At 39.4% G+C, this 27,980-nt stretch overlaps 1 protein-coding gene across 2 annotated transcripts; it reads left to right on the top strand.

The window, feature by feature from the left end:
- The first annotated feature begins 65 nt into the window (after positions 1-65).
- Positions 66-27,110, top strand: CCDC102B (coiled-coil domain containing 102B). 2 transcript variants are annotated; one of them, XM_033154822.1, is made up of 5 exons: positions 66-181; positions 9,623-9,762; positions 24,018-24,622; positions 24,726-24,943; positions 26,895-27,110. In XM_033154822.1, exons 3-5 carry the CDS (start codon positions 24,047-24,049, stop codon positions 27,028-27,030), a joined length of 930 nt encoding a protein of 309 aa, XP_033010713.1. In that variant the 5' UTR covers positions 66-181; positions 9,623-9,762; positions 24,018-24,046; the 3' UTR covers positions 27,031-27,110. The 2 variants fall into 2 exon arrangements, with proteins under 2 accessions (XP_033010713.1, XP_033010714.1); XM_033154823.1 differs by lacking the exons at positions 66-181; positions 9,623-9,762 and adding an exon at positions 9,770-9,934.
- Positions 27,111-27,980: the final 870 nt, after the last annotated feature.

Here is a 27,980-nt window from a genome sequence, read left to right as displayed (position 1 = left end):
ATGAAGATTACATGCATTCCATAAGCCTATGGAAGCCTTAACAAAGAAAAAAAACAATCTATTATAAATACCCAACAGGTCAAATGTCTTGTTTTGGAGCAGATGGTGGAGCGTGTTTCTAATATGAGAGCTTCTCCAAAAGATTACATCATCCCAGCATATTTTCCTTAAAATGTGCAATGTGAGGCTTTCTCAAAAATTCATGAATATTACCTTAATTATAGCATCACACAGCAGGTGTATTATTTTGGGAGGGTGATATTACTACTTCAGCATTTTCTATAAATGCTTAATCACTGCAGTCTAATGAGTTGATTCCTAGGCTACTTTAATAAGTGATGCTAATGACTGATTTAAATTACAGTACTTAATGTAGTATCAGTACATAGAAACAGGAAATGAAAAGGGTGGGTTGAAATTTGTTACACCAACATGGAAATGTTTAAGACAGTGTGTACAAATAACTGATCTCATATTGGCCATGGGCTGTAATGTATAAAACAATGAAAATACACATGTACTGCATTTTTTAAAACTACAGTGCAGAAATAGAAACATAAAACAGCTGCAAGAAAGTAACTATCATCACACTTTTAGTCTACTGTCAATTGCATGAGCATCCAAAAATTTTTGGCAGCTTTTGACTGAAGATAATACAAATTTGACCTCTGACAGGATGTACATAGGATGCTGCAGATATGTCTCACATATGTTTAATCTCTTCACAACCTATACAGCTGTTGTGCCATGTTGCTTTAGCTTTCAAGACCCTATATTGCTGCAATAAACACTTTGCTCTCTGAGAAATTATATCATTTTTGGAGGCATAGTGTTGAAAAAGAATTGTCAATATTTTCGCTATGGTACATTGCAAGATAACTTAGTGTCTCCATGTATTTTCTTCAGTGAAATCCTCATCTTTGAAACACTTGTGGCACATGGTTTTCTTTCTTTCTTTCTTTCTTTCTTTCTTTCTGAACTGCAGTCCTGAGAGATACTGGTTGCTCTATTCTGACAGTTGCTTTGAAGTTGGAATCTTGTGAGCTATGGAAGCAATTGCACATTCTCTTTGTTTAAGGAAAACAGTGAGAGTACTACTTAATAGTCCAGTTTCAGTTCCTCAGCCTGATGGTCAGCAAGAAGTCTGCATATGCCTTCCAAGGCTGCATGTGCCTCTCATCTGAATGGGTTTTCAAGAAAGCTGCTAGGCTCTCTGCCAACTTTCCAAACCCAATTGAGAGCTGGGAGGCCTTGGGAGAAACAGAGGGTGTTCAGGATGCACAGGGTATAAGTAAAATATTATAATCCTCATCCTCATTTTTATGCTTGATCTGGGCTGGATCCAAGGCTGTGACTATGGGAGAAGCAGGACATTTTGGTGAATTAACGCTGTGGTGAAACCGCCCCGCCCCCATTTTATGTTTGGCTTGTATATATGTGTAAATAAACCATATATCATAAATACACAACAGTCTCTTCTATTCACACTGAACATTCCTTGGAAAAGGAATAGTGATCCTATTTTGTTTGTTTGTTTTTGCTAAAATATTTTAATTTCAGTTCAGTAAAGGAGTGCCACATTCAACTTTACTCTAAGACAGTGGCGGAAATTAGCTACCAATAACAATTACCTAGCAAAATAGTATTTCCAGCTGTAGCCTGTCTTTTCTTTCAGTTTTATCATGCAGATAAAATATAATGCCTCCTAAGGACCTATAATTTACTAGGGAACATGATCAAGTGTTCATGTAAAGGGATTTGGATTTAGTGACCTTCATAGTTCATCAGGTGAACAAATTCCAATTTTTAATTCCTCCTAGACTAATTATTCCCTCTAGGATTAATATGGACATTACCTGAGGTCAAAGGTTAGCAATGTGGTCTTCCTTTATTTGTTCTGAAGATTGACTGTGCAAAGCCTCTTTCTGTATAGTTTTGAGTTTGGCTTAATCCCAGTTAAATGTGGCTAGGATGGCAGCATTGCTATCTCAATTTAAATTCAGTATAAACTTAATTACATCTCATTTCCTTCACTCAGGGATCAGGGAATGATAATTTAGCACCCTGCTGATATTTTACTCTTTGTGTCCTGGGTTGTATGAATCCCCATGGGCAGGGCTTTTCTTTAGCCAGAACCAGGGGGGTAGCAAGGTAAATTTTTTGTCACCCCCCCCCAGAAGCGTAGGAAGGTCAGGTGGTACCTGGTGCGGAAAATTTCTTGTCACCACACACACACCCCATTGATCCCCCCCGCAAAAATGGTTTTACGTTATTTCATATTTTCTTACAAAGGAATAATAACAAGTAATAATAATAATAATAAACTTTTATTAATATCCCGCCCTCCCCGGCCAAAGTCCGGCCCAGGGTGGCTAACATCAGATACATAACATTGGTATAAGATCAAACAATAATTAAATTACCTCCTGAAAACATCTCAAAATCAAATTAGTCTAATTAGATGGCTTTCCACAGGATTAGGGTTGGGAACAGTAAGTGCTCCACTGATCTGAAATTTCAGCCTTCACGAGAGGAAAACAGCCAAGTAAACAGCTATTTTGGTGGAGGAGGGTCAAGATATTAACCGATATGCATGAAATTTTATATATAGCTTTATAATCCCTAGTATAGTAAGATAAGACCTTTGGAGCAGGTATTTTTTTAAAAAAAAGTTTTTTTTTTTTTTAATGAACTGCCCTAGTAGAGCAGTAATTGTTCCTTGATAATTTATCACCCCCTCCATTATGGAATATGGGGTGGACCGCCCCCTTTGCTACACCCCTGGCCAGAACCCGCCGGAACTCAGTTTTGGTGCCTCAGGTGGGCACCATTGCTCTTCTAAGAAAATAAGGGAGGTGTTCCTGGTGAGTTCCGGCAGCTCTTTTTGCAGAAAAATAGCACGGGGGATATGAATGACAACTTCCCTCCCTCAAATTCACTCTCATCTGTTTTTGCTTCTAATTAGTCTGTCTGTCTCCTTCATGGATCACTGCCTTGTCGTGGTGAAGGGGCTTGAATAACTCAGAGAAGCTATGAGCTATGCCGTGCAGGGCCACCCAAGACGGACAGGTCATAGCCGAGAGTTTAGACTAAATGTGATCCACAACCAGGAACTGGCAAGCCACTCCAGTATCCCTGCCAAGAAAACTCCATGAACAAAGACTAGAAGATCAAACCTATCCATTCTTAAGGAAATCAGCCCTGAGTGCTCACTGGAAGGACAGATCCTGAAGCTGAAACTATAATACTTTGGCCTCCTTATGAGAAGAGAGGACTCCCTGGGAAAGACCCTGGTGCTGGGAAAGATTGAGGGCACAAGGAGAAGGGGACGACAGAGGACGAGATGGTTGGACACTGTTCTCGAAGCTACCAACATGAGTCTGACCAAACTGCGGGAGGCAGTGGAAGACAGGAGTGCCTGCCGTACTCTGGTCCATGGGGTCATGAAGAGTCGGACACGACTAAACGACAAAACAACAACAAAGTCTGTCTGTCTCTAGCTGATGGTCCTTCTGGACTATATTTTGGTGAAAAAATGAACGAATTCCTATGCCCCACAAATAACCCAGAGATGCATTTTAAATAAAAGCACACATTCTACTCATGTAAAAACATCAGACAGGCCCCAAAATTACCCAGAGATGCATTTTAAATAAAATTGCATATTCTACTCATTTAAAAACACGCTGATTCCTGGACCGCCTGTGGGCTGGATTTAGAAGGCGATTACGCCGGATCCAGCCCCCTGGCCTTAGTTTGCCTACCCATGGGGTAGACTGATGAAAATCTGCTAATTGAATTTCTTTGACATCCCTTGTAGTAGCAAAGTTTAAAAGACAATGGATGTGCAAATCTAATGCAAATCTGTCTCCTCTTTGATGAGTGGGTCAGAGGCCCATTCAGCAGAGCTGTCAACCTTCCCCTTTTTTGAAATGGGAAACAGCGCTGGAATAAGGGAATATCCCGCAAAAAAAGGGAAAGTTGACAGCTATGCCATTCAGAGTGTACTGGGCCCAGAGAATCCTGGTGACACTCTTGTCTCAGACCACCACTCAGCATCCTGGTTTCTCTGAACTAACCACAATTCAAATAAGCCACAGTATTCCAAATATATGTAAATGGAAATTATGGTTTATTCGAAACTGAACAGGGATTATTTCAATGTGTATGAAGGAATAGGAGGGAGAGTGCACAAGCCCAAAACTGTAGACTCCTACTTTAAACATCTGTGCTTGTGGGCCTAGGCTATAGTTTGATTGTGGACATATAGATTCTTAACAGTATTTCTTCCTTTAGATTAAATATTTCCAATTTCAAACTTTGTCAGTGTGGGAGGATACCATATGATTGCAATTACTGAAATATGACCAAATAAGCCACTATGACGCAAAATTAGAAGCTACATTAATCTTTTGAGCCAAATGGTTTCCCATAAATTTTATGTTGTAAAGGGATTAGTACTCAAAGCAAAATGATTTGCAAGACTGCCCTTTGAAAAGGTTCAGTTTTGTAGTTATTCTCTCCACCATGAATGAAACGAAAATATAAAAGCAATACTTAGATTCAGTCATCCAGAAATGAGTATTATGTCTGAGTTGTTGTTGGAATGAAAATGGGAAACCCTTTGGGAACTTATTGTCTGTAGGGGAAGGTTTTTGGTGAGGGGGATCTCATTGTTGAAATACACGGGGCACAACTGATTGAAAATTAAGTGAATTTAAGTCCTATTGCTTTCAGTGGCAAATGATGCCTAACTCTCCTACTGGAATGAATGTGCTTTGATTTGTTATTTATCTGTGGGCTTAAAAATTGACATTTGACACAATTTCATGGAAGGCCTAGAGCAGGGATCATCAAATTTTTTGAGCTAGTGAGTTCATTTTGAATTATCAGAAAATGTTGTGGGTGCTTGTCACAGAATGGGATGTGGCTTAACACAAAATGGCTAAAAAGGGCAGAAAAAAGATATAGGACTACAAAATCATGTGGTTGTGTGCCCTGCTATGAGCCACCTGAACATAGTGGGAAAGGCAGCTACTGCCTTGGGTCACAAAATCCCGAATGACTAAAAGATGGGGCAGCAGTTGCTGCCAGATGAGCTGTCAGAGACGGAGGGCATGGAGGGTGCTGACAGCAGAGGCAAGAGGGGAGAGCATCAAAGAAGGCTGGGCAGCTGGCAAAGGAGAAGGTCACAGGGTGACCTCTTTCTCATCATCACGAATGTTATGCTACCTTTCCCATGCCCCCCAGGGAAGCCTTCTCCTGCAAGCAAATCAGTCTTGCAGGGAAGTTCTTGTGAGTGAGCGAGATGCATCTCATCTTTAAAGGCTGGCAGGAGGGGCATGCCTGTTTGTCAACACATCTTTTCAGCTCTTGTCCAGTCTTGGACCCTTGATGCTGTTCTTGATCTGTCTAGCCATGCCTTTGGCATTCTGCACCTGAAGCCTGACCTGAACTATTGCTAGCCTAGAATAAAGATTTCTTCCTGCTCACATGCAAGAGTTTCAGTTGTGGAGTTCAGGGCAGAAACCAAGAAACCACATCAGCTACTACCACATTTTCTTACAGAGATAAGTGTTTTTCTTAAATTCAGAATGGATAAAAGGATTGGTGTCCAATCCCAGCACACAATGAAATGAGGGCTTCTTTAAGAGTATGTGTTCAGTGTAGGAAGGCTGAGATTATACAATGACATTATGTACCAAAAACACATTCTTGACACATTTATCAATGAGACATGTAGGGGGGAAAACATATTAATGAGAAATGGCAACATATTTGCATCTATTTTAGAAATGCTGACTTCTGCTGTTCTAAGTGACTTTTGACCTAGGTTAATACTCCAAGGAAAATTAAATACTTTTTCCTTGTCTTCTGTAAGTTTTGGATTAATCATCTTTTTCCTTTGTATCTGCCTAGAGCTGGATTTTACTGTTAAGGGACTCAGAGTTTTGCTTTTCTCCTTCCTGTTAATGCTCCCACTGCTAATATGAACTGCCCTGTAAAGTTCTGCCTGGCATATAGCCAGAGATGAAATGTAGCAGAACAGAAGGAAATCCACCCTGACTTTAGTGAGGAGATGAGCAGCACAACTGATGCTGTAGAAATAGCCATCCATCAAATCATGTAGTTTGAGCTATCAACATTATATTCTAATCAGCCAGTTGATGAGTGATTCCTTCTAAAGTAAAGATTCCCCAGTTGTCTTCTCTGGCAAATGTGTCTTTATGGAATTTAGAATAAAGCTTTTCAATTCCATGAGATTTTACAGGAAATGTTTAATAAAGAGTCTAAGTACACATTGCCTTGTTGTCTGAAGTGTTTGTGTTTGTTGTAAAAATCTCAGTCATGGAAAACTTGTTTTGCGTATTGCACAGGTCTTGGCACACAAGTCTTGCATGTTGTTTGATCAAATATTTATTTCTCTCTGGATGGTTTTCATAATTTTATGGTACTGTCCTATGTGAGCCAAAATGTGTACGCCTTGAACGTGTCCTCTGTGTCTCAAGACAGATCTAAGGTCTGTGCTTTTCAAAACTGTTGGAAAAGTCCAGAGTTCATGGTGAAATAGAATGTTCTTTAAAATAAAGTGATTTTCTTAAGTTCATACAGCTTCAGGGAGGAGCAAAGTACAAAACAGCAAAGTAAAAACCATTCTCTTCACGTTAGATGATTTAAGGAGCACATGCAGCATTTTTGGAGAGGGAGAGCAAGTTAAAAGATATATGAGAGTAATGATCTGTTGCAAGATTTTGTTTGAGAATGTAATCCTGTTTTAATTTTACATTTGCTTTCATGTTTCTCAATTACTTCCTTGTACATCTAGCCCCAAAATTACATTTCCAATAAACAAAGGGCCAGACCTAATACCCAAGAGAGTCCACTAAAGGAAACATGTGGGACCAGTGCCAGGCTTGCCTAACTGGGATTTCATGTATAGAAGAGACACTGTGTGAGCCATCAGCTCTGCACGATGCCTATAAACAACTTAAAAGAAATGCCTAATCTGGTTATGAAAATAATACTGGTCAGAGAACAGCTCCCACATAGGGGTGCCAGTTCCCTTAAATTAATTGAGTTCTGGAGGTCCGTCAAACCAGGCAACTTGTTCTAGTACTCCAATTTTATGCTATGTTTTGCAAAATAACACAAGCTCAGTAATGGGGGAAATCAGTATAATACTTTACATTGTGCATAAAATCACAAGCTCAGTATTTCTTTTAACTATTATGCTGCTTCTAAAAGTGAAAATCTTCTCAAGACAATTAACAACAACATATACATAAGCGATTAACTAAAACAACAGCATTACAACATTTCCAGATCAACATTAAAATGTCAATAATAGTTACAACCTTAACTATATATATATAACCAGCATCAACTGAAAGCAGATTAGACTACCTAAATCATTAAGGGTTCCTCCGGATCACCTGTTTATTGAGCGCTCATATTGATTGGCTTGCACAAAGCTTGCAAAGAGGTTAGACCAGTGTTTTTCAACCACTGTTCCGCGGCACACTAGTGTGCCGCGAGATGTTGCCTGGTGTGCCGTGGGAAAAATTGTGTTTATTTGATTCCTATTCAAGAGAATTACTTTATATATAGTCAATATAGGCACAGAGTTAAATTTTTTAACATTTTCTAATGGTGGTGTGCCTCGTGATTTTTTTCATAAAACAAGTGTGCCTTTGCCCAAAAAAGGTTGAAAAACACTGGGTTAGACTATGTGCGGATGAGCATTCATCCTGATTGGCTTGTGGAGCGTTTGCATATCCTCCTGTTAATCATTCATTGATGCCACACTTTTCAATGCATTTTCCCATCACTTTCCAACTGTTTGTATTCTTTTTTGCACTAGGGTGACGAAACACTTTAATCCACTTTTAATGGTTCAAACCTAATGAGCAGTTTAGGATGCAGCTGATCTCTGGCTGAACTCAGCTCAGCCAGGCTCAGTCAGAAATAAGTCCTAAACCCCAGCCCAGGATCACTCCCTCAATGTTAAGATCTTTTAAATACCATTATGACATAAGCAGAGATCCAGTACCTCCCTTACACTTGCAGATATGCAGTGAGGTTGTGGAATAGTTTAACAGTGCAATTGATGCATTTCAAGACAATGTATGGCGATGCTGATACTGTGCTGATTCTCAGCAAGCTGAACAAAGGGATAAGTCAGGAACTGGCACCTGCTGGCCAATCTTAAGGCATGCCAAAGCAACAACAACAACCACACTTCATGAAGCAAATCAGATTTCGCTATTTGTCTCTAGTCATCAGACCATCACAAAACCAGAGCTTAACAAAGTGAACTTACATATCCATATGAAAGTAACACAAGTTAACATAGATAAGGCTGACACAGACCCAAATAAAAGCATGTTCAACAAAACAAACTTTAAATTCTGAATGTTCCAGATATATTGCATTTACCCTTGGGTTTGAATTAGTGTTAAAAGAAATCAAATTTACACAAACCTGAATAAAATTATATAAAACCTGAATTAAATAGAAACATAAATATACTTAAAATTCTGAATCTCCCGGCAACATACAGCATTCTTCCTAAACATTTTCCCATTGTCAATTACTGCAGATACAAAACATGTAGTCGTCTCAGTTACATATTTATCTCTTTAACACAGTAGATAAATTACAGCCTCATGGACAGATCTCTCCACGTATCTCCCTAAAGTATGTGCCAAGTTTTATTCCCTCAGCACATGATACTAAGGAAAATATATAACAAAATGTACTGTGGTTGTGGTTATCCAAAGCTGCTGAAAAATCAAGGAGAATCAACAGAGTCGTGCTCTGCTGGTGTTCTCCTGACACAGGTCATCTTACAGGGAAACCAAGGCACTTTCTGTACCAATACTGGGCTTGAATCATGATTTAAGTGGCTCTAGAATGTCAGTCTTCTCCAAGGATATGTGGCCTCTACAGAACCTCTAATTGTTTGGGAGAAACTTACAGATTAAGTTACACCACAAGTGCATATGTGTATGCTCTTATGTACATGTGTAGCACCTCTAAGGGAAAGGGCAAAATCTGTAGAAGTTGCTATCCCAGAGCTGCAATTCAAATATTAGTGTGTCCTTCAGAAACAGGGAATCCTTTGCTGAGACAAATAAATCTGCAAATAAAGCAGTTATATGTGTACTTTTAGTGGGCAGATGACAGGGGCTTCAAGCATACATGTCTACTGTGTGTTTTGAGATATTTACAAATGCTGTTTTCTGCTTCACATTTTACTGTGTACACTTGCAAGACTGTGCATATACATTAGTATTTTGGTTTGCAAATAAGCACAGTACAGTGCAAATCTACCTTGAGTGCGGTATGAGGATATGTAAAACGTGGGAATTTATTAAAAGTAACACAAAGGAGAGTGTATAACTGCCCCCCTCCCATTTGTGAGATACATTCTCTCTAAAGTGATAGGGATTTACTCTTAGCTTGCACAAGTGAGGGTAGGGAGATGTTAGTAAAGCTTAGTGGTAGACAAGGGCAACCAGAAAAATGTTTTATATTGGCTTAATGCCATTGTATTAAAAGAAATGTGTTGTGGTATTAGTTTTGATAAAGCCTGGCCAATAGGAATTTCTTTTCCATTTAGTGTGGAGTGGCTTTAATGCTGGAAATAAGCCTGTTGGCCGGCCCCCAGAGCCGTGCAGATGAGAAAAAGATGCAGGAAATTCTCTTGTTTACTCATGTCTGTAACACTGAGAAGCAAGAACAGCTCCTCAAACCCACAGGGTAAGGGGTGTTTGTCTCTTTATATCTCTTTTTAAAAAACTGATGTTGTCAGTTGTTTGCGACAGAAATGAAGAGAAGATAGGAGAGTGGTGCAAGTCAGGGAGAGGATTTTGAATGTATTATTAAACTGGACTTAACTAGATTTCATCTCTCATTTGTTTCAGCTCTCTTGGTAACAACTATTTATGGCATTATATTAAATTATTTTTAATGTTTAAAATTTGAAGCATGCTCATTTACTCTCAGTGTTTATTTAATGTGCCTGGCAAAACTTTCATCCCTTTTATGTTTTAGGTATTAAGTACCTAATGTTTATGCTCATTTCTAAAGTTCAGGGTTTTATGCTTTTTTTTAAACCAAGCAACAGCAACCTAGAATGCTATAAATGTATATGTAACAAAATATGTCACACAGTTATTTCCCCCCCCCTCTGTTAAGTAGAAAAAAAGTGTTAGCATCTAGGATAGCTTATGATATTCAGTGAGTATTGCTCATATTCTGATCTCTTTAGACTCTGGCACTTTGTTAGGACAGGCAGGGTGTTTTTAGCTTAAAATGTGCAGCATGTAATACTAAAAATCCTGATGGTCTTTTGAAAAATTACTATAAGCATACTGTTTCTCTGTGTTTTTTTTAAATTGTTTCCTTTTTAAAAAGGCTGATTTCAGCAATTCAAAACAACAACAAAAACAAACAAACAAAACAAAACAACAACACCCGCACTTGACTGTGAGTAGAAAGGGTCGCTGTTTGTTTTTGGATCTTTGGGAATAAGCTGTTGACACCAGTAGGCAAATGATAACTAGCAAAAGGTACCATTGATGCCTCATAATAGAAATTTGGTTTACCTTGATATAGCAGGGCAGAATTGCAAAGCCAGAGGCAAAGGCTGTTTCCTGAAAGTTTCAAATGTCCCTGCTGATGCAGTGCAACACAATTAAATTGATACAATAACATGAACAGAGCTATCGCCCCGAACTGAATGAAAATACATCTGTTGGTGGCATCAGCAAAAAATCTGACCAGGAAATTCCTTCAGTGACACTCTCCCACAATATATTTTATCCATAAAGCATTTGAGCCATATTGCAAGTTCTTTCATATTTTCAGAGGCAGCCGTACTCTTTCCTCAAATCCTAGGTTGATAGATAATTTGTCATTTGCATGCTTGTTGGGAAAATGCAGTGTTCAAATAACCCTGTCTCATAAATCCTGAACCCCCCTCACTTGGGGAGAAGGGCAGGGGGAGAGCAGCAGCCCAGTTTCAAAGATCTTACATTGCTTTTTAGGTTTTGCAAGCTTCCAGGAAAGAGGAGTTTCGCAATATTCTGGAACAGCTGTAGAGAACATGTCTCACGTTCTCAGATTTAGTAAATGGATGCCATTATCATGTCCTCGGAGAACAGTAAAAGCCCCGCTGGTTGTCAAGTGATGATGAAATCTTTTTGATATGCAGGAAATAAATAAATATTTATAGGGGAAGATCAGATCCAAAGCTTATGCCAAGACAAATATTGGAAGGCACTGCTGGGTCTGGAACGCAGCTGCACTGCCTTCCTAGCAAATTACCATTTCGATAGGAGGATCTGACTGATTATTCAGTGTGCACAGTGTGCTGTACAACCATATTAAGGGCAAAACAACAACAACAACAACGTAGTGGAAATGGATGTATATGGGGTCCCCCCATAAGATGATGGACATAACTTGCTCTAGAGGTTTCAGGGCACTTGATACCAGATCACTGCTGAAGAGTTCTTTTGTCTACAGATGATACCGTGGCACACTAACGTGCTGTTTTCCTTGGAAGATGGGTTGGGACAGAGGCTGCCTGGCTCACTGGTTGCTCATTTTCCCCCTTTTAAATTGGTTACCTTTCCCCCTACCAGGAGGGGGGCCTGGTAGGAAATTTAGTCCAATATGTTTCTTGATGCAGAAAACTCTAAGCTAGAACTGCCCCAGCAAATGGCGCTCCAGCCTATGATCTCCAGTAAGGATCCCAAATCATTTATCAGAGTGTGTGGGCCAAATAACTGGGTCATTTGGGTGGGATATTCTCTCCCCTTTTGAGTTGAAGCCAGATGTCACTACCTACCTCATGTCAGATCAGGGCTCCCACAAAGACCTCCTTTGGTTTGTTTCTCTGACCTTTTCCATGTCTATGTTTTCCTCTATCTGATGTTTCTCCAGCTCCCTGAGTTTTGCAAGAAGTGTGTTCTTTCTTGTCTGTGAAGCATTCAAGAGTTCTGGATTTTTATTTTCTTAAAGCACAGAAGCAAATTTAAAATAAAAAAAGAGTTAGGAGCTTCATTTGAGGTATTTTTGTTTTGTTTTTTTAAAGAAAAATCTATGTTGCCCTGCTTTAACCAAAGAAACCTAGAGCTCTTCAGAACTCTGCAGGGAACATTTTCAACAGCCCCATGTTGTAAGGCATATCAGCAGACACACACAAGCACCAGAAAATCAGAACTGGCTGGTGGAACGGTAACTCAGAAATTCAGTTGCATATATATTCTGCACTTTTGGTATCACAAACAACAGAAATTGTTTAGCACTTTAAAAATGCTGAGGACAGATTTCCAGGGTGTGAAAAGGAAATTTATCCTGTATTGTGTACATATCGAAATAATGAAATAACTCCTCTTTTTATATATGAAGCCGAAGCAGTTATGTTTCACACATCTGTTTTACCCAGCACTTTTGATTTACTGCCACGACTTTTTCATCTCACTCTAGCTGTAAGCATATGTCTCAGTACATTTCCCTTTTCGGATAGAGCATATGATTTAAAATGCAGTACTCGACCTGCTAGTTACTTAACAGAATGTCACTTCTTCATGGAATCACTTTCCCTTAACGCATCAAATTACTTACTGTTGATCAACCTGCCTTCTGCTAATCAGACTTGACACCATGTTGAACGATGTATTTGAAAGTAAGGAAAACTCACTGCATTTATATTGGAGTTGGAGGTTGAAAAAAAAATCCTCTTTGTAGAGAAAAAAGCCGTGTGGAGGAAAATGGTGTATGTTAGTGTCCAAGTTCAGTCTGGTTTTGATCTGTTGAAGAGTTCGTCGTAATTGGAGAAGGTGTGAGGAACAGTACAACTACTTCCGATATCTGATTTGGACTGACCTCTTATACGATTGTAGCATACAGGCCTGGTTTTTGTAGGGCGGTTTTTCTCTTGCTTTACCTTTATTTAACCTTTAATCACAGCCGGTGATGTAAGAGAACAGTTATTTCTGAAATCTTTTGCTTGGCTAGCCTGTGATGAAAATGTATTTTTGCTATGTGGTGCCAACAAAATGGCATTATCATTACATATGCTTGGAATGGGTTACCTAGAAAAGTATAATGGGGGTGAAGCAGATGTGAGTTTCAGTCTAATTTCCCCCCGCATTGAATATGAGATGCTAAACAAACAAACAAACAAAAATGGTATCTTGATCCAGTAATATAGACTAGGATCCAAAAGTCGTGAAATCGGGTTCCATAGTTTGGGGAGATTTCCATTGGATTCAGTGGACTCCATCCCTAAAAAAGTATTCATAGGATTGCAGTTTTAGTTCAATAAATCTTTTCTATAACTCTATGCTTAGAACTTGGGTTGGATAGAAAGTGAAGCTTGAAGAGTTAGTTAGCTTAGTTTTTCTCTGAGTAAACCCATTGAAATGGATACCTTTAGGTTAATTAATTCCAATGAGTCTGTTCTGTATTAAACCTTAGTTTCTTTGCATACAAAATGTTGTCCCAGGTAGAGAGGGAATAACTCTAGGCAAGTGATATCTAGCTTGGGGCCTCATTTCACAAACCTAATGATATGCAGATTGATTCTATATTAGATTTGTAATAGATTGAGAATTTTCAAGTCCTAGTGGCTTACCAGATGTTCCTTTTAATGCTTACAGGTTTCCATTTTCAGATAATATCAGAATTAGTTTAATTCAATAACAAGTTGCTGGATGAACACGAGCCATTTACCTCCTGCCAGCTGTATATTCTCTCTAATTCACTTATAGTCACCTCCCCCTGAAAAAAAATATTTTCTTCCTTTACTTTCTTGCCCTAAAAAAAAAAAATTAAACAAACTATGGGTGACAGCCAACCCCCCAAGTGGCTTCTTTCGAAAGCAGCTTGTGCATAATACATTCAGATATAGACACTGTTGCATTCATATTTCAGAAAATTTCTGGACACTACCTGTTTTCAGAAGGATTCTGTCATGCAAATGTTTCCTTTTGAGAGTGAACTTTAGCAATTTTTTACAGGCAAGACAATGGAATAAATGGCCTATCGTTTCATTAAAAATTCTGAATTGGGAATGTCAAGCAATGGGATTTTTTATGTGCAAAGGCCTGCTTAGCTTTTTACACATATTGCAGCAGTACATGAAGAAAACAACCATGAACAATCCAAGCATGCACAACATTTCTCTATTATACTTCCTTCAAAGTGGCTTACAGGTGACTCCCAGGTGGTCTTTCATTGAAGCATCTGAAATGGTGAGACCAGCTTCAGCATGAGAACTTTGGGCCGCTTTCTCTCTCTCATGGAACTCTCTGGGAGGTCATATGCTAGCAGTGGGCTGGGCAAGGGGCAAAAGTAGATGGATCAGTAGGTGTGGCATTGGTACAGCCAGCCATATTCCAGCCGTGTATAAGTCAGAGGTTCCTCCAACTACAGACACATATTTCTCCATTGAGGAAAGCAAGAGGTACAATCACAGTTCAAGGACACATTCCAGCCAAGCAAAAACACTTGTGATAGCAGAACAGGGCTGGTAATGGGGGAATTGCGGATAGGGGGTGTGGCCTAAGGAGGTCACATGGTCCAGTGAGAGTCCTGAGGGCCAGATACAATGGTCTGGAGGGCTACTTTTGGCCCCCAGGCCTGAGTTTCCCTACTTCTGCTGAGCCATAATAAAGCCTATGTTCATGTAAATGTGATAAACACTTGTTCTTTTGTCAGTCTACGTCTGTCTGCATCTTTTCCTTCCCTGCATTAAATGTTATTTTCTAAGCTACTCAGGTCAGGGGCCTTTCCTTTAATACTTTGTAAAGTATCGCCAAGCTTGATGATTTATTTAGCACAGATAAGGGTTTGATCCCAAACCCATTTACGAGGGATTAATCCTCATTGTTCAAAATGGGACTTCCCTTTCTGAGAAAAGATTGCACTGTAAATCTGATTAAAAACAGTCTTTTGTTTTTAGAATAAATTAGATTTTATTGTGCTATGATACTCTGTTTTACAACACACACACCCTGATTACATGGCATGCCTATCTAAACATGTGTTATTAAGTTAAATGGGAAGGGAGACAACTCTCCAAACAGGAGAATTGACTGGGTTTCTTCCTCCCAGTACTTTTTACCTTCCCTTTACTTATATTATGGGAACAACAGCAAGAAGGGGTTTCTTCCCGCATCCCTTCTCTTTAGTCCTTCATCAAAGTTGTCATTGCTGACATAAATGAAGGAAAGATATGAATTTAATGGAAATAGATATACAAGTAAATATAGTCATATTTGCATGATAATAAACTAGACATTTTAAACTACTTACAATCGTATCATAACAGGAAATGCATTTGATGGTTAAATTATGAAACAATTAGGAATATTTTGACTAGTACCTAATTTATTTAAGTCTCTTATTTGCAAGTAATTACAATATAAATATGGAAAGTGTCTTTATATATTGAATGTATTAAATCTCAGAAGTCTTCTCTATTACAGCTTCCAAGTCTTCTGGAAATAATTACAATTTTATGCCTGGTTTGAGAAGAAATATGGATAGACAACAGCCTTCAATAAGTAGTTCATGACTGAGGAAACCTGAATAATGAAAATCTCTTTCCTTTTTGCAGAAGGCATTCTGTAGTCCATCTGGTTCTGCTGAAAGAATGCTAATATAATATTATTTTCATAGTTTCCAAACATGCTGGCAGTTCTGTTATTTTGTTATACAGAATGTGAGAGAACAATACACCCTGGATTATTCACACCATTGTTCATTTGGGGAATGGTGCTTGACAGGAATCAGTTTGGAAGCAGTGGCCCAACATGGAATGGAGTATGTGGCTGTTGGACAACTTGCAAGAAAGCTAGCTCTGTGATTTTAGCCAGTGGTAGAGAGACCACAAGTGATCTGTGCTGTATTTTCACATGGTCACTGTGCCCATAGCAAGATTGCTGGGAGGACAGAGGGGAAAGGTAAAAGGGTCAAAGATTTCTTTAACATTCCATCTCATATCAGTAGGACTGTAAATTAAAAAGCAGTTGGCTATCCAACTATACATGTGGCTGCAGTTAAAATGTCAAAGAAACCTCTTATTTTATTTATTTGTTTGTTTGCTTATTAGTTTCATTTCTGAACCGCCCTTCATCCCATAAACATAATATACAATAAAACCTAAAACCACCACTAGAACATTATACTGAGCAGAATTACTCCAAGTAATATATTAATCACTCTAGTGTTCTGTTCGCTTCCATTCATGCCTATACAGTTGCTCATCTATCTATATATATCGCATCACATCAAAATGTAGAAGTTGAATTTCAATTTTGAATTTTTCAAACATCTACCTGTGTGATGGCTTTAAGGCAAGAAAATGTCATAGACTGCCAAAAATACTCTAGAATAGCTGTAGTCCGTACAATAGTTTTGAAGATAATGTGGGGGGAGGCAACCTTAGAAAGCTGCATGGCCCTGGCCTCATGGCCACACCAGTGCTGTCCAGGTAAACAACTTCAACACTGTTTAACTGTTACCCACTACGCTATGGTTTAAGAACTACTGATCTAGCTTTCTGGAAGCATGGCGGACACAAAGACCATTTTGGGGGCAGGCGGATGACCCTGCTCAATAGTAATACACCTAGGATTGTATCCAATGAAGTTGTCCCATTAGTGCAGAGACTTCTTTCTCTTCCTGTGCCCCACCTTCAGCCCCTACTGAATTGAGATTTCCTGATGACCGGGTTGGGGCTGGAACCAAACCTTGTCGACAATGTGTACCCCTAGTAATTTTTTATATACCTAATACATGACTTTCTCACACAAAATGGACAGAATAGGCACAGCAGAAAGATATTTAAACAACATTTTGTAGGGGCAATTTGACCCCTAGCACCTTATATGCATATTTCCCCCTAGTCATTCCAGTGGGGCAGAATTGATCCCAAAAGCCATAATAGTGAGCAACCAGCTATCTCTGAAATGCCCACAAGCAGGACATGTGAATGCAACACTGCATCAGTCTTCTCCCACTGTTGTATATTCCTTGGGTCCAAGGACCCTTCCTGTCTTTGAGCATGAGGCATGGGCCCCCTTTGGGTCTGCATCACTTGAAAAGCTAGGACAAACCTTGCAAAAAATCTGAAGAAGTGTGCATGCACACGAAAGCTTATACCAGAACAAATTTAGTTGGTCTATAAGGTGCTACTGGAATTATTATTATTATTATTATTATTATTATTATTATTATTATTATTTCAACTTGCAAAAAATATAAGCATAAGATCAAACTAATAGTCCAATGGGAAAAGGATGGCCAGAAAGAACTTGATATGGGAAGATCACATGTTAAAGAGAATGTATGGCCACCACCGCATTTCCTCCCTCGTATCTCCAGTGCCATTTAATTAAAATGTGTTATGACAACATCATGCACAGCATTTTCTCACTTCCCACAAATGGAACCCAATGAAGCAGAAAATTCTGAAAGCAGTAGCATCATACAATGCATTTTTAATTTATGTAAATCTTACTAAGGAAAAACTGCAGGACATCTCGGTTGGTGGTGGCCTACCCATTGCCCCATAAGCTGTAGCTATACCTATGAACATCTTGAGCCCACAGTGTTATGCACCCACTCCATACACCTTTTGCTTGATAATAAATCTGATTCTAGCCATTCTGTTCTTAATGGGGGCCATGCATGTATCTGATGCCTCTTCATAACATCCCAATTAACAAGGAGAGCTAGTTAGAAGTAGTAAAAGGAGCAGCCAGGCAAACACACTGTGTGCCTCAAAAGCCACAGATGGTTGATAAATTGGAACAAATGAATATTGGTTCCTTCACTTCTTGAAACGCCATTAATCACACAGCTGGGAATAATTTTCTTAGATGCAATTCTAGAATTAAGTTCAGTTGGTCAAGTCTAGCAGTTGACGTCAGGTCTAGAGGCTGACAGGCTAGAGCTTTATAATTATATTCCATTCACTGAACACGGTTTTAATGGGTATGGTGATCTAGAATTTTTCAGCAAATGGATGCAGTAATTTAGTGCTGGGTAACAAATGTACATTCCAGTTTGTACCTAACATTGAGCTCCCTCTTGTATGTTTTCATGTGCCCAGATGCAAGTGTGATGCTAAAAGTATCACAAGTTGGTAACAGGTTTTCCGGTTGTCTGGGCACGTGGCAAATTATTTCATGAACACAATTCACCATGTGCAATTCAAACTGGAATGAATGGTTTGAAAACTATTCCCAAAATGGCTCATACTGGGGAGGCCTGAGTAGACATTAATTTCATGTATAAAACCTGTGCCTTTTGTCTTTATCTTTTGTCTTTATCACAAAGAGAAGGTAAGAGGTGGTATCACACAATCTCCTCTATTTATCTTGTGCTGCAAGAGGAAGTCAGAATAAATGAAAAATAAAAGTAGGTAGGTAGGTAATGAAATTGTCAAGGCCTTTGGCTGGTCCAATAAACTGATTGATATACAGTATACTGAGAGAGAGAGGTGTATAATATATATACCGGTAGTTTTTGGATTTTATTAACTGTAAGCTACTTTGAGGCAAGAGTGGCAACCTACACATGCTATACCAATAGTAGTAATAAAAATACATCACCCCTTCATAGTTTGAAACAGTGTTAATCATCTTTAAAATATTAGATTCTAAAAGCACTGAGAAATTGCCCCATTGTCTCTGTGTATTTTTCTTTTTTCTTTTTTTAAAAACTGATTGTATGCTGATAGACTTCCATTCATTGCTCTTCACTGAAATGTAATCTTGCCCCATGCAGTGTAGGAATAATATCTCATCTGGCCAATTTGCCTATATCCTGCTCTCAAAATAAGGCAGATCAAAGGAGGTGGGTTGTATCCAACATTGGTCATACTCCAAGTAGCCCTATAGAAATTAATGGGCTATGGCTAATTTAGGTCTTTTCATTTCAATGGGCTTACTCAGAGTAGAAATTAGCTAAATACAGTCCAGTAATAGCACCACCAATGCATGATTTGCAGGCAGTCTTTTGTCACAGGATGTGTCAAAGCCACTTTCAATCAAAGACCCATGTACATTCAACTTTTATCCTTGGTTACTGATTTAGCAGAGAGAGAGAGAGAGAAATGAATGAAATCACGTTTTTGGTGGATGGGATTTATTGGCTTAACATCTGAGGAGATTCAGGAATGTAACTAATTGCTTCTGAAGTCAATTGTAATTTATTTTAAGTAAATTGTCTCCAGATTTGCCTTTCCTTGGTACTAGACAAGTCTTCTTTTTTAGGTGTTTTGCCAATAATGTGATCTCCGTGATAAACAGGCTGTCATGGAGTCACTCCATGCCAATCAACTGAATTTTTGCACATGCAAGTTCTCTGCTTCAGAATTTCATCTGCAGAATGTGCTTAGGGAAGTTTTGCTGTCTGCAGACAATCCCTAGAGTATAGACCCATCTGCTTGTAATTGGTCTATAGCCCCAGGCTAACCAAATATCTAGTATCACCAATGGGCTGTGTCAGCAGCCCTTCCAAGCTACAGTGCATGACGCATTTTCTTCAGTGCATTCTCTTAATTATCTCATGTGCCCATGTAGGGTAAGAGGCATGGCAAGAAGCATCATAGCAGTGCACAATGCCAGGAGGGAAATGTTTCCAGCTATGTAGAACTGAACCAGTGGAAAGCAATATCTCATCCGCTGTATGTTATTAAAAACAATTCCTAATGCAAAACATTTAATACAGTTCATCCATATGGCTTGGTTTTCCTACCAAATCTTTGCACAGAGAATTGCATTTTTCACCTGGTGGGTTCATTTTCTAAATCATAATCCCTCCCTTCTAAACCATAATCCCTCCCTGAAAAGTCATCTGATCATAATTATGGTTTTTCCATATGTGCCTCCCCCCACCCCCGTTTATCACACACAAAGCCCAGAAATGGTGCTGTGATATATACGACGTATTTATCAGAGATATAAAAAACTGAACCTGTCTCCTGTGGGATAGCCAGCCTAATATAACCAACATGCTGAAGTCTAATTAATGCATGATGGGGTTAAGACCACAGAGTAAGCTGTTCTGCCAGGCTTAGCTCACCTTGGGTGGGGGGGGGGGACTAGGTAATCAAGCCTTCAGTCTACCTGAGAAGCTCAGACCACAACTCTTACAAGTCACTCTTGAGTTCTTACACCAATAATGCAGGAACTTCCACCACTGTAACTAAGCCAAGTTTTGCTGGCTGTGCAACTTTTTCTGAATGCTGTATGGGAAACCCATGAATCCAACCTTTGGAAAATTTGTAAGTAAATCATTTTTAACTTACCAAGTGTGTGTTCTTTTTCTATGCTAGGGGAAGAGAGGGGTTTTGGAACTCACAAGGGCGTATTTCTACACTTTGCTGCATATTTTGTGACTTTGAATATCTATCACCAAAGGGTACTTGCCCCAAACCTGGAACTTGGCCTCCAGGGAATTCTTCCTTTCTATATTATTATTATTATTATTATTATTATTATTATTATTATTATTATTCCTTTAACTAGCATCTCAGGCATGTTCTTCTGAATGTACCACTGGGGTAAGGGCATGATGTGAAGGCACGTTTTGCAACCATCTTGCTAAAGCTCAGCAATGTCTGGATTATTTGTGTTCTATGATGGCAGAAAGATCGAGTAGAAATGTATTCATTAAGTCAATGAAAATCCAGCAATTTATAGCCCTTTGCCAACAAAGCAGGTGAAAACAGAAACCCGTTGGGCATTCTCTACCTCTCAAAGTTTGTGATATATTGCAACGCTATTTGGGGTTTCATCTCCTCTTTTTTCCTTCTAGAAAAACTTCAAACCGCTCTCAAGCTCTTTTAAGAGTAAATGGAAGAGAGCAAGTGAGAAATGTATAATGGGAAGCTTCAGATCGATCTTTGCGATGCCGCAGCCCAAGTGATGAGTGGTGTTCCTTCTCATGTTCCTATCATGCCAGTGCTGAGGGATCTGCACTGACTGCCTGTTAGTCACCAAGTTGGTGTTCACGCAGTGTACACATTGCATATGTACATGCAGAGCTCTAAATAAATCTGGACCAGGTTACCTGGGGGGAAATATTCCTCTGCACTGCCCAGTAAGGACATTGCAATCAGCTAATCAGTGGCACCCAGTTAGTTTGCCTGCAGCCTGATTATTACTAGCTTGTGGTAACACGGTGGCAGGATTATTCACTTGTGGTACCAGTGTTGTGGAATGCCCTCCCTGCTGAAATACGAGAGGCACCAATCAGTACTGCCATTCCTCTGCCTCCTGAGGACACATTTATTTAGGTAAACATGCTCCTGAATTTGAACTTCTGATCTCATTGTTTTTGCTGTTTTTAAAGTGTTCTAATTGTTTTTAACTCACTTGTTTTATTTTGGATTTTAAGGAAGGTTGTTATGATGGTCTGATGGAATTGTCATTGTGTATTGTGTGAGAGCTGGACCATAAAGAAGGCTGATCACCGAAGAATTGATGCTTTTGAATTATGGTGCTGGAGGAGACTCCTGAGAGTCCCATGGACTGCAAGAAGATCAAACCTATCCATTCTCAAAGAAATCAGCCCTGAGTGCTCACTAGAAGGACAGATCCTGAAGTTGAGGCTCCAGTACTTTGGCCACCTCATGAGAAAAGAAGACTCCCTAGAAAAGACCCTGATGTTGGGAAAGATGGAGGGCACAAGGAGAAGGGGACGACAGAGGATGAGATGGTTGGACAGTGTTCTTGAAGCTACTAACATGAGTTTGGCCAAACTGCGAGAGGCAGTGAAGGATAGGCGTGCCTGGCGTGCTCTGGTCCATGGGGTCACGAAGAGTCGGACACGACTGAACGACTGAACAACAACAACAATTGTGTGATTATTTTATAATTGATTTTCAGTTGTTACCTGCCTAGAAACCCTTTGGCCATATAAGGAGTGTATGAATTAAATAATAATAATAATAGTGGTGTGCAGTTTTTCCTTCTGCTGATAAAGGGCAGTTTAAATTTTGTGGCATTTGACATTCACAACTGTCTTTTTGTTTGGTGGTGGGCAGATGTAATTTGCAACCTCATCCTTGTTCAAAATTGTGTATCCTTTATATTTTGTGTACTTTAATATAATACATTTATGTTCTTGAGACTTTGGAGGGTTTTAGTCTCCCAATCTCAAGGGCAACATTTCCAGGAAACGGGACTGACAAACTCAATGCTTTCTTAAGTCATCTGGGTGGTCTTCAGACTGTGAATGCTGTCAGCTGAACTCAGCTGCAGAATCTATCAAACTCAGTGGGAGAACCAAGCAGTGTTGGATGAGTTTTATCTATGTTCAGGATAAGGAATTGTACATACTTTCTTTTCTTTGGCTTTTGGTCTGATCTTATACACTTGGAAACATTTTTAGGCTATAAAGTATAACACGGACACTTTAAGTGGAAACATAAATATCTTTAGGTAGGCTACCATGTTGTCTCAGTAATTTATAAGCTGAGAGTGGAGAGAAACTATAGACATGAAATATTCTGATGGCCTGTAGGTATATGGTGTGTAATACTAGATACATAGGGATGCATTCCTCTTAAAATGGCTATTTCTCCCCTCTCCATTCATTCTGCAATGACATGGTTCTAAGAAATAGTCCAAATAGTTGTTTGACCTTACAGCTGCCACACAGAACATGCTATGCAATGATCAGTAAGGTTCTTCATGCTTGGCAAAAAAAAGTAACAATGGACACTTTTAAAAAATCTGATTGTATTTGAAATTTGACTCAGGAGGACAAATCACATTCTATTGGGTGATGAGAAGAGAAGGGCAGTTACAAGTCTGATTCCACATAATAGATTGTCTCATAAAATTAGCTTTGTTTAGACAAAAAGTAAATTAACTTTGGCTATATAAATTAACAAAGGAACTTTAAAGGAACACTCTAGCATGACATAGCTGAATTACCACTTATCAAGCAGTTCAGTCCTATTCTTTTCAGCTCTGGATAGGGGCAATGGCTTTTTGCTCTTCTGCAGGCATGAATTTACTAAGCATTCATATGATATCACCAATTGCGTTATCACCAATTCCTGATGGTGTGACGGGTCACTGTGCTTATTATGCACCTGAATTGACAGACTAGCCCTTCTCAGAGTAGACCTGTTGAAGTGAATAGGCATGGCTAACTTAAGTGCATTCATTAAGTACATTCATTCTGAATTATTATTATTATTATTATTATTATTATTATTATTATTATTATTAGGGAGTAATTTAGTGTTTTCTGAGCACAAACATTTCTGCTTGCCAGACAGAATGACCCCCCTTCTCCCCCTTTATGTTGTTATAGGGGTTCCCTGAATCTTGAGCATGGATTTAGGGGCAGTAAATTAATACCTGCAGAAGAACAGAAAGCTATTGCTAGCCTTTAAGGTGCCGCAAGAGTCTTTGTAAGCAGGGCCAGATTTAGGTTTGATGAGGCCCTAAGCTACTGAAGGTAATTGGGGCCCTTTATATGTCCAGCTGTCCTTTGTCAACAACAAATTGTCGCTGTTTTTTGTGTTGAATATATGTTGTATGGTAATTTATAGACCTAATAGGTATCTAAAGCCATTTGCACACAACAAAATTTGTATTTTATCAAAGTAATTGTTGAACTGAAATACACTGAAAAACACTGTTGTTGTATGTAGGTTTTATTTTATTTGTTTTTTATCTTATATTTTGGAAATGTACCTCCAGTGTTTTTTTTTCCCTTTACATTTTTTTTTGGGGGGGGGTGTCCAAGAGAGTGGGTCCCTAAGCTATAGCTTGTTTAGCTTATACGTTAATCCGGTACTGTTTGCAAGTTAAGTCAGTGATGACTGTCATGTTAGATGCAGTGAAGTATTTGCACTGAATTAGAAGAATGCGTTATTAATGGTCCTGTTGATCTGGGGCTTGCTTTGCCTCTTTTACTGGGGCTTGTTTTGTTAATGTGTTTATAAATTTGGCCTTCCTTTTCTGCTTCAGGTGTGGAAACAAGTGAATCACCTTGAGACATGGATTTTGACGCTGTCTGCAACAAGCAGCTCCTTAGAAACCAACTAAAGGAGCCCCACGATGTTGAAGCACAGAACTGTGCAAAAGCGTGTAGCACCTGCAACTCCAGTGTCGTATCGCCAAGAATACTTCCACCCCAATCCTACCGTCCCTCTGTGTATATTTATAACAGCAGCGACTGGGAAATTTGTGAGGAGTTACGGCTTCGGGAGCTTGAAGAAGCCAAGGCTAGGGCAGCCCAAATGGAGAAGACCATGCGTTGGTGGTCAGACTGCACGGCCAACTGGCGTGAGAAATGGAGCAAAGTCAGAGCTGAAAGAAATAAAGCCCGTGAAGAAGGGAGGCAACTGAAGCTTAAGTTGGAAGCCTCAATGAAAGAGCTGAGTGCCCTGAAAAAAATTAACCAATGTTTACTCACAGAAAATGAAGGTGTGGAAGCTAGGAATGTGAGGAAAAAGGGCTTTGCTTTTTCTGAAATGTGCTTGATGACAGAGGGCCATTCAGCAGCTCTGGAGAAAGAGCCTGTTAAACATGTCCAGAACAATAAGATTTTTGAGGTAGAAAGTCTCTGTCAGGTAAATAGATACAGGTCTTTTTTAAATCACAAAAATGAACCAATTCCCACAACAGTTCTAAACATTCTGAGGCTGCAATCCTTTACCCACTTTTTCATTTCAGGAGGTTTATGCGACTGAAAACCCTTTAGGAGACCACCAAGGTAAAATAATCAATTTGGAGATTCTTGATTCCAGAGGCAAACACACACCAGTTTTTCTGGAAAATCCTGACACAAGCAAAGAGTATGAAACCAGATCTCAGGAAGATGAAGTAGTACATATTTCTGTGTTGCATTTGCATCTTCATGAATCAAGGAAAATCTTGCAGAAGGAGCAAAAGTAAGTTAATAACATATTTCCTTTTGTTTAAAAAAATCCCCACATTTTTCTCCAAGAAAAACTTTTAACGGGCCCATTTTGGAATAGAATTACAATGTATGTTGCAGGTAGTGAAAAGTCTAGTTCCAATGCCAAATTCATTGGGGACTAGTTCTTATTTTCCCCATTTATCTTTCTTATTAACTTTGCGAGATGGTGCCTGTCAACAACCTGGAAAAAGAGAAACATGCCTTTATGAAATGTTCTTACAAATCCTACTGTCTGCTCCACTGTGCAGCATTTTAAGAACTTACTATTGACAGAGCAGTGGTGTTGAGTGTGATTTATGCTGGTATGTATTGTTGGCAGCTGTTGCTAATGATGGCAAATATTTATTCAGTATTCAGTACCAAAAGTGTGCAAGGATGAGAGACATAAACAAGAGGACATTCTTACCCAGAGAGAATATCATATTAAGAACCAGTTCAAGAGTGCAGCAACAGTGCCCCTGCACACAGTTGTTCACCAGCTTGGTCCTGCACACAACCATATGAAATTAAATTAGCCATATGGCATGATATCCTGGCCTGTTATTATTTCCAGCTTCACCCCTCTCTATCTTGCTAGTTACTGGAGGGCTGACAGTGGCAGAGCGATGAACCCGAGTCTCAGATTTGTCTGTTCACTGAAATACACCTATGGAATCTATGTAACTTAAACTATCATGGAAGTAAAGCTATCATTCTACATTAAAAACATCCAACTGGCAGCCGATACCATTCAGATAGAATGACAGCATTGGAGGGGACCTTGATGGTCATCTCATCCAGCTCCCTGACACGGATACAAGTTTTTAAAGCATCCTTCCTCCTGAAATCTGAAACATGCAGGGAGCCTGTATGGATAAAAATGGCTTCCCACTTCAGAAGTTATCTCTCAACACTAAAGAGGCTACAAGGAACTGTGCAACCCTGCAGTTCCTTTGTATCCATGTTGCCCCTTCACATGAGTAATGTGTAAATAAGTACAGTCATACCTTGGAAGTCGAATGGAATCCGTTCCGGAAGTCTGTTCGACTTACAAAACATTTGGAAACCAAAGTGCGGCTTCTGATTGGCTGCAGGAAGCTCCTGCAGCCAATAGGATGCCCCATCAGACGTTTGACTTCTAAAAATAGTTCGCAAACTGGAACAGTCACTTCCGGGTTTGCGGTGTTTGGGAGCCAAAGCGTTCGAGAACTAAGCTGTTTGAAAACCAAGGTACAACTGTGTTCAGTTTCCCACGGGGAAATCTGATCTTTAGCATTACATCAGAACAAATGGCAATCGGGTTTTCCATGGATTGTCATTTGTTCTGATCTCTATCGCAAAAGGGCAGGTATTCCAGGGGAAAGTGGCATGGCAGAGGCAAAACCACTTGGACCCAAGTCCAGAAGGCGTGGGACAAGTGGGAAACTGTTCGGAAGGCATAAGGACGCCAACTATAGGGGCTCTGGGTGCCTGAGCACCCACAACTTTTTTGTTGTGGGTGCACCCACACTGCAGGGCCCCCATGCAACTTCTGAGGTCTTGCAAGACCTTGGAAAGCATTTCTGAGGCCTTGCAAGACCTCAGAACCCAACCTCCAGTGCCACCAGAAGTCACGTTCATCACATGTGACGTCATGATATCAGTGCACTGTGCATCCATAACCTGTGGCCCAAGATGGCTAACCTGGGACAAGTGGAAGTGTGAAGAAGCCCTTTGTCTTCTTCCAGTGTGTTTCAACAACTGATTTAGTCTAGCAACAGCCACTAGGATTAAAACTGCACATGCTTTAGCTCACCTGGATGCAGGATTAGGCTGCTTTTGAAAATGCCATTGCCCCTTACACAAGAACTGCAAAAAAACCCTTCCGCATTTTGAAGAAGATAGTCCTGGAACCCATGCAATATTTTTAAGTATTGTCTGTTATCATTCTTGTAACCCTGCAGAATCCGCTTGTCTCTGGAGAAAGAGATAGAGAAGCTGAAGTCAGAAAAAATCCTATGGAAATGGAAATATGAGGAGCTAAGAAAGTCCAAACAGCAGAGTCTAAAGCAGGTATGTTGCAAAAGGCAGTTAGCATAGGTAACTGAAAAATAAATGAAAGTGCTTCTCTTTTGTTGTCTTGCTCTCCCATACGTACAAACCTAAGATGCAGATTATGAGTTATGCCGAAGTAGAAATGAATACATCTTCCATGTTTTATTACATTTCTATGAGTAGGCCCTACCCTGCTTTCAATCCACTTTCCGTCTGATTTAACATGGAAAATTCAATAATTATTCCCATGGTGTGGTTTGAAAAAACACATGTCCACCACCCTTCTGAAGCTGTGTCTGGGTCACAGTTAGAAGGTCAAAGTTACTGCCTCAGATCCATATGTACACTGCATTGGGATCCCTTACAGCAGACAGCTGGGATATAAATGTAATAAACCAAGATATGATCATCTGAAGACAGCTTTTTACATAACAACAACAACAACAACAACAACAACAACAACAACAACAATCCCATGGGGTTCTACTATAAGGTAAAATGGATTACACTTCCATACATGATACCTAATGCACCTGCTGAAGGTCAGTTTTAGCAAATTATGTATTGATTATGTGCTATAGAAAATGAAACAATAATGATAATCTAGTGGCAACTAACGTTTTAATGCTCTAAAATGGAACCTATGAAATAATTAGCAGGATCTTGCTATAGAAATGTAGCCTCTCCAGAGAACTTGCTCAGGTTTCAAACCTTCATATATACCATACTATCATTTATTTATGACAGTTATATGCTGATTAAGTGTTCACATTTCTAAGCTGTGGGCATCAAAACAAACCATAGAAAAGGAAACAATAAAGTAATAAACATAAAACTGAACACTAACCTTAAAATAACCTGCTGGAACAAGAAACCCCTTAATCATGAGCATGAAGGGGAATGCCTGTCTAATCTCAGCTGGGAGACAGGCTTGGGCCCACTGCACTTATTGCACAGCTTCTGGTAGTCATAAAAACATAATATTCAATGTTAAG

The sequence above is a fragment of the Lacerta agilis genome, chromosome 7, assembly GCF_009819535.1.
Source record: "Lacerta agilis isolate rLacAgi1 chromosome 7, rLacAgi1.pri, whole genome shotgun sequence".
Classification (NCBI taxonomy): domain Eukaryota; kingdom Metazoa; phylum Chordata; class Lepidosauria; order Squamata; family Lacertidae; genus Lacerta; species Lacerta agilis.
Note: the sequence above shows the minus strand (reverse complement) of the source record. Positions and strands in the feature narration are given on the sequence as shown.